Source organism: Larimichthys crocea, chromosome XXIII (assembly GCF_000972845.2).
Source record: "Larimichthys crocea isolate SSNF chromosome XXIII, L_crocea_2.0, whole genome shotgun sequence".
Taxonomy (NCBI): domain Eukaryota; kingdom Metazoa; phylum Chordata; class Actinopteri; family Sciaenidae; genus Larimichthys; species Larimichthys crocea.
Window position 1 is genome coordinate 19,459,661 of NC_040033.1, and position 13,676 is coordinate 19,473,336.

General features: G+C 46.4%; 1 protein-coding gene across 1 annotated transcript in view; it reads left to right on the forward strand.

Moving 5' to 3' along the window:
* Positions 1 to 13,676, forward strand: part of vopp1b (VOPP1 WW domain binding protein b) — a 36,889-nt gene that overhangs the window by 13,182 nt on the left and 10,031 nt on the right. The window contains exon 2 of the mRNA XM_010746865.3: positions 2,239 to 2,297. Within this exon, the coding sequence (XP_010745167.1) occupies positions 2,239 to 2,297 (59 nt within the window). The remainder of the gene's footprint in view (positions 1 to 2,238; positions 2,298 to 13,676) is intronic.

Here is a 13,676-nt window from a genome sequence, read left to right on the forward strand (position 1 = left end):
GGTGCCGAGCCTTTCAAACATTCCAACATTCCAGTTTTGTTTCTCAGACAAACTTCATCTATGAAACACAGTCCACATGCTACATTTAATTCAAATTAATTAATTAATTTAATTCTGGCCAGCTACACCTTAAAGTCTGTGTACAGGCAATTCAGAGATTTCCTTAAAAATACATTAAATATGTTGGAAAATAGTTGCTGAAAACACATGAAAAGACTTTGAACAATACATTACTGAAATGTGGAGTTTTCACCAGTTTTCAGTCCAGAATTTTGTGGGCGGTCCTAAAGTGGCTCGATGACACGCTGAGGCCACCCTGAGCAGAGACATAGAGATTAATTAATTTCGCGAGTGTTTCAAAGTTCGTCATGTGAGCTGAGAATTCATTTTTACACCTCATTTCATAAACTTGTTGATAATTTTAATCATTCAAATTTGGCTGGGTGGTTAATAACACTTTCTTCTTTGGTCTGATGAACTCACATTTATTCTGACTTTACATGGACTTTAACATGTGACAAATGTCAGGGCAGGATGACATCACACCTAAAACATCTAAATACACCTGCAAATGTAAGCAGAGATGGACAGGTTCTATTTATATCTGCAGGAAGCCACACATGAATACTCATACTCTAGAGAGAGGCAGAGGGACGGAAGAAACATGGATGTGATAATAAAAACTTTCCTTTGATCATGAGGCCTAATGCTACTCTACAATGCTGTGGTTTATCAGTGAAGTAATAAACTACCTGCAGACTGGAGTCTGTGTGAATGTTAAATCTAGACATATAGATCTGTGTTATACTGTATGTGCTTCAAATCAAATCAAATCAAATCAATTTTATTTGTATAGCCCAAAGTCACAAAGTACATTTGCCTCTGAGGCTTTACAATCTGTACAGGGAGTGACACCCTCTGTCCTTAGACCCTCGGTTCCAGTGAGGAAAAACTGTGCTTGCCTGCTCTAATGTGTATGAAATGTCTGTATCCTCACTGTGCTGCATTGTTATGCACTATCCTATCTTGAAAGCTGAATGCTGGCAGGTATGGAGGCACTGCAGCAAGGCAAGAAAAATCTGATATGGCTGAAAAAAAAGACAGACAGAGCTTCAGTCGATAAATCTAATCCACACCGCAATAGTAAAATGTCTCTTGTGTTTTGTGTTGCAGACAGGCGTAGGGGATTCTTCATGGAACTGAGGACTGACTGACTGACTGACTGACTGACTGACTGACTGACTGACTGACTGACTGACTGCTGCTTTAACTGAAGGAGAGGATCTTTGTAGCTGCAGATGAAACATGAAATTTGCTCTCTCCCACTTCACTGTGCCACTTCTAATTTGCCTTTCTTTTTATCACCACCAGGAGTTATGAGAGTTCAGTGCATAACAATGTGATATGAGTGAATGTCACATCAGTTTCATGAGCATATCCAAAAACTACACATTCTCATTTGCATTTAAACTCTCAGTTTGGCTTGTTATCTTTGAGAAGATGCCCCCACTTTAATGGAAAGAGATGCTGTGTATGCTGCCTGCCACCCTGAGGCAAGACACATCCCTGCAGTATGATTCACTTCATTTAGCATGCTCTCCTCTCTACGCCTCCAACCAGCTCCTTCCCTCTCTCTCCCATCTCACCGTCCTTCTCTCTTTCTCTCTTTCTTCTCGACACCCTCGGCCTATCTTGTGCCGCTTTGTTGCAGGGCGGAGAAAAATAAAGCTGAAAATCCTCTGTGTGTCACTACAAAGCAGGCTGTATTTTCACAGAAGGAGATCATTTCTAAGACAGTTAATTAAAGGCGCTCTCCAGCCAGCCAGTGTCAGTGCTCTGTGGATTCTGAACTGATGCCAGGAATAAAAAAAAAAAAAAGGTTCGTATGCAGGGGAGGCAAGGAGATCAAGTTAGACAAAGAAAATGTTCTCCCATATAATAGATGATGCACCTTTAAATATTTAGAGTTGACCCTCCTGTCATCATCACCTAAGAGCCAGCATTTGCTTTTTACCATATCTCCTCTTCTCTTTTGGACCTTGATGGATTTACAAGGCCAGTTGCAGCCTCGAGTTTAGGAGGCATAGACTCGGCCAGAGTTTTAAAGTAGTAAGGGTCAGGACTGTGATCTCCTGACTCATTATTGTTGGAAGGGGGAGAGTTGACATAGTTCTTGATCTTGTATGACCCTAAAAAATAGCAGTTTGTGTGAGTAATGTCTGTCTTTCTCTCACACAGTGTGCAGAAGCCAAGAAGTACTGCTGGTATTTTGAAGGCGGATACCCCATCTACTTCATGTGAGTACCACAATGTTAAACCAGTGACACTCTGCACATACAGAAACCATGAATGTCCATCATCATGTCCACTACATACAGCGGAGTTTTTCTGTGTTTAATACAAATGTATCACAAATTGTAACCAAACTTTAGAATTCTGCAAAAGAAAATGTGAACGACTGCTCGTTATCATCCACTACCGCTGTATGTAAGATAGGAGGTAACAGGATAAACAGCAGGTGGCGCCAATTCTGCAGTCAGAAGACCAGAAGAAGTCTTTGAGGTTTGAGGAAGAGGTTTGTGTCTGTTTCATGTAATAATGCGAGCAAGGTTACATCAGATCTGTGTGGAGCCATCATGGAGGGATTAACAAGCCATGAGACAGCTGATCAGTCATGTGACTAATTCTCAGTGTTTCCATCTCTTGACAAGATTTTTTAGAAAAAGGCAAAAACCACCTGAAGCGAGTGTAAAAACGTTACACTTTTTTTCAACAGCATAGAGTACGTTGATGGAGACACCATTTTATTCATCCAACATGTTTGGGATGGATGACCAAGGGCACTACACAGTGAATTTCTGTCTTTATGCAGTAGAAACACTATAAAATCAGAAAAATGTCATGTGACCTTGACCATCGATTACAGCCTGACAACGACATCTCGTGCTGTTTACAAGTCAACTTATTCCAACCCATGACTCTGTGACTGTCAGCGCTCAGTGGTAACTTCCCTCTGAGGACTTCCTGTTTGAAGCCTCACACTGACCAGGTACTGTTGATGGATTGTTAGGTGTCGTTAAGGACTGTTTCAATACAAACTGTCATTGAAGCAGAACATTTAGTGGAACATTCATGGATCAGACACCTTGATTGTTAGAGAACAGCATGTTATGCAACAAGTACTGAAACACTGAACAGTTTGAACATGCACATTCAAAAGTTTAGAGGTCAAATGAAGTTCACCTGGAAAGGTTAGTGCATTTTAGGTGAACTCTGAAATTTCATCCGAAAGCCGAATATCTCAAACTTTTGTATGTACTGTATCCTTCGACACACTTCACCATGTTGGACTGCCATTTTTCTACAGTAGCCCATGTTCATGGCCACCATAGCTCCATGAAGCAACCCATAACATTCACCTAACAGCAGTGGATGGAAACTTGCATCAAGTCACGTTTTGTTTTGTGGATTTTCTAGAAATTCAGTCAGAAAATCAAACTAAGCTAAAATCTGCATTGAGCTGCAGAGTACACTGTTGAACCAACATATGCCTCCCTGGCACACTAATCAAAATTCAATTCAGTTTGATTGAATTACTGAAGCTTTTAACGCTGCTGCTCACAGATTTGGGAAGCAGTTTGTTTTACTGATTCAGACGGAGGACAGGCTCACATTTTCCAACATCCATCCATTTAGTCTTCTTTCTGGCTGCTGCTATAGTGGTGATTAGAAGGAGACAGCAGCAGTGAAGAGAGATGACCTTGGTAATGAAAAAACCTCCTTTCTCCTCCACTTTCATTCTACTCGTCCTCTCAGCCTCTCATTTCTGTTTTCTGTTCAGATAACAATCCGCAACATGTTCAAGTAAATTATTGACACAGAGGGAAAAAAGAGAAGCTTCTATTGCAGAAACACTCGTCTGTTTTGATAACTAAACACAGATGATGTTGGTGTATGAGTAAATCCTGTCTAGCTCTGTCTTGATTTCAGTCTCAGAATAGAAAAATAGTCATACAAATACTGACACTGTCTGTCGACTTCAGCAGACGGTTTGGTGTTTGTAGGGACATTTCTACATTTCCAAGTTGGAATAAACAGAATGTAGGAGTGGGCAGTTCTGTCTGTTCTTCTGTATCAGCCTATTTGAAACATGTCATTCATTTCAAATATAAAAGTCTGTCGAGAGCAAACCAGTTCACAGCTGCAATCAATGCATCCAAATAACTGAAGTATTTGAATTCCACTCATACACTTCAACAAGCTCCAGCCCCTGAAATGATAATAGAGTGGAATGAGCAGCTCTCTCAGTGTTTCAGTTAAAAGTGACAAATAAAGAAAATGATGACCTTCATGTAGAATGTATTGTGTTCGACTACATTACTTTTAGCTAGGTCAGACGACGTCCTTTGCAAAGCTCAGCTGTGATTGTCCCCCTCACTTTCCACTTCCATTTTCAATCATTTAATTAAAGACCTCTAAATCGTGTCTTCTCAATGTCCAACCACCAAAATCCAGACAGGCATTCTCTGCGTGCTTCCTGCGAGCAGCAGGGAAGATGAATTTAATAATGAATTAAATTTAAGTTTAATGAGTTTATTTTTGAAATTGGGAACAGTAGTTTGAATATTGTATATGACATAACAATATTCATTCAAAAGGTGTCTATCAAGATCAAAATTATAGGTGATACTGAATACTGAATACTGAATAAGTGCATTATAATTTGCATATAATGGAAAGCATAATAACCAGTATATTCACAATTAATTATTTGCTGGATTATAGAAATGAAGAAAATAATATTTAGGTTTAGGTTCTATACTGCTTATTACATGGCTACTAAAAAAAAATCAATTATTTGACACAAAATATTCATGTCGACATTATTTTACTGCTTCCTGTGTGTTCACAGCAGCAGTCTGTTATTCAGAGCGCACAATGCTAGCTAATTGCCAATTGTCAGCCAGAAATCAAGCATTCAGCAAAGCCATGAAATAAAGATATATAACTGTATACACGGAAGCTTTCAGGTGGGATGTCTCAAAAGCAAATGCATCCAAATAGCTTTGGTAAGACTAAACATATCTTTTCCTTCCACCTGGGCCTCTTCTAAGGTGCTGCGTTTATTTGCCTGCAGCCAAATATAAGAGGATTCTTGTTGTTCGTGTCTCCTGAGGAAACAGTCATTCTCTGAACAGACAAAGCACTTGGATTATAAAAAATAAGACTGAAGACTACTGGTGAATTTTTCTCATGAGTTTGTCTCTCTGTCTGACAAACCATACCGCTGACGCTTTAACATTTATGTTGCCTCACTCTTCTCACCATATCAGTCATTCATTTACAGGCATGTTTTCTTTGTATTGAAGCCTACTGAAGTACAGGGCAGTGATTTGTGTTGATTCAGTTTGACTCTGTGAAAGAAAGACGTGAAGAAGACAAGTTATCATGGAAACCTTGTTCATGTTCACATTCAACAACAACAGAAGTAATGATGAGCCATCTGTTCTAAAGAATAATGAGAATCATCAGGTTCGCTTCAGTATGAGTTATTATGTGATAGTTCATCTGTACATTACAAACAGGAAGTGCTAATAAAAAAAAATCAGCCTACTTTTAATTTCACTGTGTTTGAAATGTGCTGTATACAGGAAATAAAGCTTTGGCTTTCAATGGTGCCAACATTATACAATATACTTGAAACGGGCTTGTGTAGGACCCAAATGCAGCACAACAGCAAGGGATACTTAGTAATGTTCCTTATTGAGAAACTCACAGCAGGCTATATGGCAGGTGAGAGAGAGGGAATAAGTCCTGAGTTCAATCGGAGAGTCTGTGGCAACGAACTGGAGCAGGGGGACAGACTGCCCGGGGAAACCTCCAAACAGCCAGGGAAACAGGCAGACAGACACCAGAAACACTGAGGCAGAACTCGTGGTCGGGGACGAAAAGCTGAGGTGATTACCGGGGCAGAGACAGACGAGCAGATCAAAGGCAGGCAGGGTCGGCAACGGGAGATCAGTCCGGACAAAAGTGCTGGAAAGACTTGCATGACGCGAAGAACAATCTGGCAAAGAGTGTCTGGAGGTTGGTGCTTAAATACAGGGTTGATTACTGATGAGGAGCAGGCCCCTCGTCCTCAGATGAAGAGTCCACAGAGGACGATGGCGGGTCCACCTCGCTAGGGCCAGGGATGGGTGGGGCACCAGAGGCGCTCAGGCGGGGGTTATCAGTGGACGGGCGTATCCTGGAGGGCTGGTTCGGGTGCTGCCGGTGGAAGTCAGTAATGAGCTGAGGGTCAAGGATGTAGCTGGCGGGGACCCACGACCTCTCCTCTGGACCATATCCCTCCCAGTCAACCAGGTACTGGATGCCCCTCCCACGGCGACGAGAGCGGATAAGCCGTCGAACCGTGTAGGCTGGGTCTCCATTGATAAGGCGAGGTGGCGGAGGAGTCGGGGTAGCAGGAATCAAGGGACTCTCCAGAACCGGCTTGATTTTTGAGACATGGAATGTGGGGTGTACTCGCATGGACCTGGGAAGCTTGAGGCGGACTGCAGCAGGGTTGATGACCTTCTGAATTTCGTAGGGGCCGATGAACTTGGGTGCCAGTTTCTTCGAGTCGACCCGGAGTGGTAGGTCCCGGGTTGACAACCACACCTTCTGTCCCACTTGATAAGCAGGAGCCGAGGTGCGGCGACGATTGGCCAAGGCTGTGTAACGGCCCACCGACCGCAGGAGAGTGGATCTGGCCTGGGACCAGGTGCGTCGACACCGGCGGATGAAAGCCTGTACAGAGGGGCAAGAAACCTCCCTCTCCTGGGCTGGAAATAGGGGTGGCTGGTATCCATAAGCACACTGGAACGGGGAGAGACCAGTGGAGGAGCTGAGGAGTGTGTTATGGGCATATTCTACCCAGAGCAACTGCTGCGACCAGGACGTGGGGTGACTGGAGACCATACACCGGAGAGCCACCTCCATCTCCTGGTTTTTCCGCTCCGTCTGGCCATTAGATTGAGGATGAAACCCGGATGACAGGCTGGCCGTGGCCCCGATGAGAGAGCAGAACTCTCTCCAAAAGACCGAGGAGAACTGCGGTCCTCGGTCAGAGACCACATCGACTGGAAGACCATGGAGCCGGAATATGTGCTGGAGGACCAGTTCAGCAGTCTCTTTGGCTGAAGGGAGCTTGGGCAGGGGAATGAAGTGGGCCATCTTGCTAAACCGGTCTACCACGGTAAGGATAGTGGTGTGTCCTTGAGAAGGTGGTAGACCGGTCACAAACTCCAGAGATATGTGGGACCAGGGACGATGGGGAACTGGAAGCGGGAGCAGGTGACCAGCAGGAGCCTGGTGGGAGGATTTGTTCCGGTTGCAGACAGGGCAGGTCTTGACTGGGTGTCCAGGTCCAGGGAGTCCCACCAGAATCGGCGCTGAAGAACCTCCTTGGTCCTCTGGATCCCTGGATGGCAGGTGAGGTGCGTGTTGTGGGCCCACTGGAGCACCTCAGAACGGAGGTGGACCGGGACGAAGAGCCGGTTGGGGGGACAGGCGCTGGGACCTGGTTGCTCCTCCAGCGCCGTCCTAACTCTCTCCTCAACCCCCCATGTAATGGCGGGCAGAGGGAAGGATGGTGTCCGCTGCCGTGGAAACCTCTTCCTCTTCCTTCAGGAACTGGCGGGAGAGGGCGTCAGGCTTAACGTTGTGGGTTCCCGGGCGATAGGAGAGAGTGAAATTGAATCTGGTGAGAAAGAGGGACCAGCGGGCCTGCCTGGAGTTCAGTCTTCTGGCTGACCTGATGTATTCTAGGTTCTTGTGGTTTGTCCATACGAGAAATAGTTGTTCGGCCCCCTCCAGCCAGTGACGCCACTCGTCCAGTGCCAATTTGACTGCCAGAAGCTCCCGATTTCCAATGTCATAGTTCATTTCTGCGGGAGTCAGGCATCGAGAGAAAAAGGCGCAGGGGTGGAGCTTCTGGTCATCAGTAGCCCGCTGAGACAGGACAGCCCCCACCCCCGACATCAAGGCCTCTACTTCCACCACAACTGTCTCTTGGGGTCGGCATACGCAGGATAGCGCAGAGGTGAAGCGATTCTTGGAGGTCTGGAAGGCATCTGTGGCGGCGGGAGACAGCTGAAGACTTTGGAGGAGGTGAGAGACTGTGAGAGGGGCTGCCACCGTGCGTATCCCCAATGAAACGACGGTAAATTGGCGAACCCCAGGAATCTTTGTAGCTGCTTCCGGGAGTCAGGAACAGGCCAGGCGGCGACGGCAGAGACCTTGGCTGGATCCATCTGGAGTCCCCTGGCCGACAATGTATCCAAGAAAGGAGACTGAGGGAGCAGGAACTCGCATTTCTCTGCCTTAAACAAACAGCGAGTTTTCCAGGAGCCGTTGAAGAACCCCCTGAACATGGTGGATGTGGTCCTCCTTGGTCTTGGAGAAAATTAGAATGTCATCCAAGTAGACGAAGAACGCTGTTAAGCAGTCCCGGAGCACGTCGTTGACCAGAGCCTGGAAGACGGCGGGGGCGTTGGTGAGGCCAAAAGGCATCACCAGGTATTCATAGTGTCCAGTAGGTGTGTTGAATGCGGTCTTCCACTCGTCGCCCTCCAATCGCACCATTGGTAGGCGTTGCGAGTCCAGTTTGGTGAAGATGGTACCCCCTCCAGGAGTTCAAAGGCGAGACAGATGAGGGAGGGGATACCGATTCTTCACCGTTATGTCGTTGAGCCGCGGTAGTCGATGCAGCCTCAATGATTTGTCCTTCTTCCTACAAAAAAAACCCCGCTCCAGCAGGGGAGGATGAGGACGATGATGCCAGCCGCCAGGGAGTCGTTAATGTAGTCCCCATGGCCTTCCTCTCTGGTGCGGACAGGGAGTATAGACGACCTCGGGAGGACTGGTGCCGGGTAGAAGATCTATGGCACAGTCATATGGACGGGTGGGAGGCAAAGAGGTCGCCTTTGCCTTGCTGAAAACCTCCCGAAATCGTGGTACTCTGCGGGACCCCCAGATCAGGAGCCAACGGGGTGCAGGGCCTGAACTGAGGACGGAGGCCTGCTTGAGAAGACTTGGTGACAGGCCGGCTCCAGCCCGAATGGCTCCCGTCGCCCAGTCTAGTGGGGATTGTGGCGCCGGAGCCAGGGATATCCCAAAATGAGTGGGATACGCGGAGAGTCCAAGATGTGAAACGGATAGTTTCGTGGTGTTGCCGAGAGAAGCATCTGCACTGGAACAGTCTGATGAGTGACGGTCCCCAGCAGGTGACGTCCGGCGTTGGCGGGACAGCTGAGGCAGCGGAACCTTTCTACTCCAACTGCTGGGCCAGCTCTTCATTATAAACGTCGCGCCAGAGTCAATGAAGACGGCAAGGGAGTGGGAGCCCCCTGGTACAGCAGGCGACACATGGCAAGGAGGGGCGTTTCTGAGGGACAGTTCAGAGGTCGGACTCACCGTACATCCCTCGCTACTGGTGAGACCTGGCTTTTGCTGACACCTGGAGCAAGTGTCCGTCTGTCCACAGTAACATATGTGTGTGTCTTTGACGACGCTCGTTCCTCTGGTGACAGAGTGGTTCTGCCAACCTGCATAGGTTCTGAATCTCCCCTCGGAGGTTCAGGCCGGGAAGAGGATACCTCCGGTACTGCACGGAACTGGGAAGGAAGAGGGCCCAACATCCTCGCTTCGTCTTCCTCCCGCCTGGCTTGATGCGTCGGTCCCACCGCCGTGTGAGTTCGATGAGCCATCCAAAGTGGCAGGGAGATCATATGACACCAGCGTCCTTACTTACTCCTCAAGCCCCTGTAGGTAGGCGTCGCACTGGGCCTCGGTGTTCCATTTACTCTGGCGAGCCCTGGTGCGAAAGTCAATAGAGTAGTCAGCCAGGAGCAGTCCCCCTGTTGGAGGTTCAGGAGACGCCCATAGCACTGGACCCTGGGAAGGTGGGCCAAAAACCTTCCGGACTCACCAGCAAGTCTCTGAAGGAGCTGCAAGCAGGAGTTTGACGTTCCTTCAGGGTTCCCCACAGGCGGCCCTCCCCGTGAGGTGATTAATTTGGTGAACGCCACTTTGGCCTCCTCAGAGGCGAATGTGTGTGGGCTGCAGGCGAACAGATGAGCAGTTCGTAATAAACGGATTACGACCTGGGTTTCCCCACATAACGTTCGGAGCCCCCTCGGGGTTCAAACTGACCAGGGGGCGTTGGTTGGAGTACGGCAGCAGGCGCTGTTGCAGGTAGGTTCTGGACCATATTCTGTGAGAGCACAGTAGTGAGCGTTGGATTGTGAAGCTAATGCCGCTATGTCTGCTCCTGGTTAGCGCAGCCTGTTGTTGAGTGACGGTAGCCTGGCGTACCTCGGCTGTGGTGGAAGCAACAATGCCTCGTGTCGCGGGAGAATGTTCTCCACCCTCTCCAGGCGTAGCTCTGGCGAAGCGTGTGTGCTGGATCCATGCTTTGGCCAGATTGTACTGAAACGGGCTTGTGTAGGACCCAAATGCAGCACAACAGCAAGGGATACTAAGTATGTTCCTTATTGGAAAACCACAGCAGGCGATATGGCAGGTGAGAGAGAGGGAATAAGTCCTGAGTTCATCGGAGAGTCTGTGGACGAACTGGAGCAGGGGACAGACTGCCCGGGAAACCTCCAAACAGCCAGGGAAAACAGGCAGACGACACCAGAAACATGAGGCAGAACTCGTGGTCGGGGACGAAAAGCTAGGTGATTACCGGGGCAGAGACAGACGAGCAGATCAAAGGCAGGCAGGGTCGCAACGGAGATCAGTCCAACAAAGTGCTGGAAAGACTTGCATGACGCGAAAACAATCTGGCAAAGTTGTCTGGAGGTTGGTGCTTAAATACAGGGTTGATTACTGATGAGGAGCAGTGTGGGAGCGGAGAAAACCATGGTGACTGATGAGGAGGCGGGCGGACAGGTGAGTGGAAAGTTACTGGGTGCAGTAAGAGGGAAAGCAAGCAGGGGACCGGAGTGGATTGTGACAATACTATACTGTAGTATAATACTACATTATACTTCCTGTATAAACTTTCTGTTGTATGTTGGCCTTACTCAAAAATATGAGTTACCAACTCATGATTACCAGAAAGGATCCTGTGAATGCTTTTCTGTCTTGCTATGATGAACTGAACTCCTACCCTGACTCTCACCCAGTGTCTGCTCTATTGGCTCCAGCCCTGTTGGTGCAAATTTTGTGGGTGCCCAGAGAATCATGATGTTCTAAATTATAATGTCATTCTTGCCTGCAGTACAAAGAATATATATTATATATATTATATGCAAAGATTCAGGGACAATGCTGCTCATCCCAGACTAGTGTTGTCTGAGAGTCTGAGGTATGCACCGTCATGCCAGCTACCCACAGTCATTTATCACACACACACAACACAAACACACACCACACAACACACCACACCACACACACACACACAAACACACACTTGTAATTATTTCGGCTGTATTAATGCAGGTTTACCGCTGCTCTCCATAGACTGATCAATCACACTGGCCTCTCTTCTGAATATTTGGCTCCAGTTTTCTGGGCCTGCCATTTAAAACAAAACTTCTCAGAGTTTTGTTTACCAAGCAGAAAATGTGATGAATGGCAACATTATAATACGCTTGTGTCTGCTGCGTTGAGGCCAGTTATAGCGGAGGAAATGTCAGTGTGCTATATTGAGGCTCTCTGTTCTGCAATAAAACATGCAGGAGGTAATTCTCTGCAACCGGAGTGGGAAAACTTCTAGTCATTTCCTCCGTCATGTCTTCTTTCCCCTGTTGACCAGTGTTTAAAGCTGCAATCATCAATATTTGATAAGAACAATGGTTTAGATGATTATGTATGATGCAGGAAGGGGTCTCTGTCTATCTCTGTGGGCTTCTTGTTGTCAGAAACTTATAATAATAGTCTGAGCCTGTCAGTGACAAAACACCTTTAATGAACATACATACATTGGTGGTGCTTGACTGCTCCAAAGTTACATTTAGTGTCTGTGGCTACATTATTTAGCTCAGTACTACATTGATTTCAATTGTCTCCATCAGTCACTTAAACACAAAGACTTGGAATCCAGGTTGAAAAATATGAGTTTCCCTTTGACCAGGCAGCTGCTGCCTGCCCTGCACCAAACAATGACAAGCTGGTGAATATATTTTTCTCAGAGGTTGGTTAAAATCAAGCACTATAAGAGAGTGAATATTGGACTTATATTCATGAGGTATACACAACCTCAAACAAATGTTGCTCTGTGTCTCCTGTATATGTAACTAAGCAGCTATTTGCAACAGGTTATCAATAAGAACTTCATAAGTTGATAATATGTCAGAGTTGTGTTACAGCTTGTTCCGCTGCCCCCAAATGGCCAAATTTTCTGCAGAAACTTTCACTTTCTACAATATTTGTACATTACAACTGCAGTTTGGTTTATGTAGTTACAGTTAATTAAAAAGGCGTATGTTAATTGCAGTGCTGTGACTGGATGGCTCCTTCATTAAAGTCAGATATGCTTTTCCAACCCCAGCACTGCCACACTACTTTCTGAATAAAAGGGCCTACTACTTCCTGTCACCGGATGTAAATTGTGAGTGAATTGTTCTACATGTTATAGATAATTCATAGGGATGCTGTATTGTGACAAAGTGGCAGTGAAAAATATTAAAAGCTGTTTCTTGTACTAATGTATCTACTAACAGTGCTCTTTCATACTGCAAAGTTGGGACATATACAGCACTTCAGTGCACTTCTATAAAGTCTTTTTCAACATCTTATTTGTTGCGGAGACAGATGAACTTTGGAGCATATTAAATTCAGTTCAATTAAATTAAATTAAATTTTATTTATATAGTGCCATATCATAACAAAGTTATCTCATGACACTTTTGACACAACCAATCCAAGTAAAAGGTTACTGAACCTCGTCCTTTACCCATCATAGGGCTTCAGGAACAACACCAGTATATCTGTCTTCAGCCTCCGACAAGAGTTCTACCAAATGTGTGAATGTCAAACAAACATACTTTTACACAGGAGATAAAACGCCAAATTGGAATTGTTTCAATGTTCAGAAAAGGTATTGCTAGGATACTTCTGAGTCTCTGAGTGGGTCATCAAATTTAACAGTCGTCTGATATTGTCCCTGTAGTATCTTCCAGTAATATAGTAGAGATTTATAAAATTCAGCAAAAGGCCTTGCAATTTCATCTGGTTCTATGAGTGTTGAATTACTACTCAGTCTGATCTCCCCCACACTGACCAGAGTGAGAGCTCAGGGCCTGCCGCTGATTTTGATGGCCCCACACTGGCCGTACAAACATTGGATAGCGGAGATAGTTCAGTTACTACCAGGCCAACCTTGGCCCCTGCTGCTGCGCAGGGACCTCTTGTCTCAGGCAGGGGGGGAGATTTACCACCCCCATTTAGAGCAGGTGGATCTCTGGGCCTGGCCCGTGAGAGGTTGAATTTGGGCGCTGTTGGATTGCCTCAGATCGACACTATTCAGTGTGCGAGGGCTTCATCCACTCGCTCATTATACAGTTGTAAGTGGCGAGTGTTTGAGGAGTGGTGTGAGGCCAGACGTATTCTTTCAGTGCAGGACATTCTCTGTTTTCTCCAAGACCTGCTGGAAACGGGTAAAGCCTTTTCCACACTCAAGGTGTATC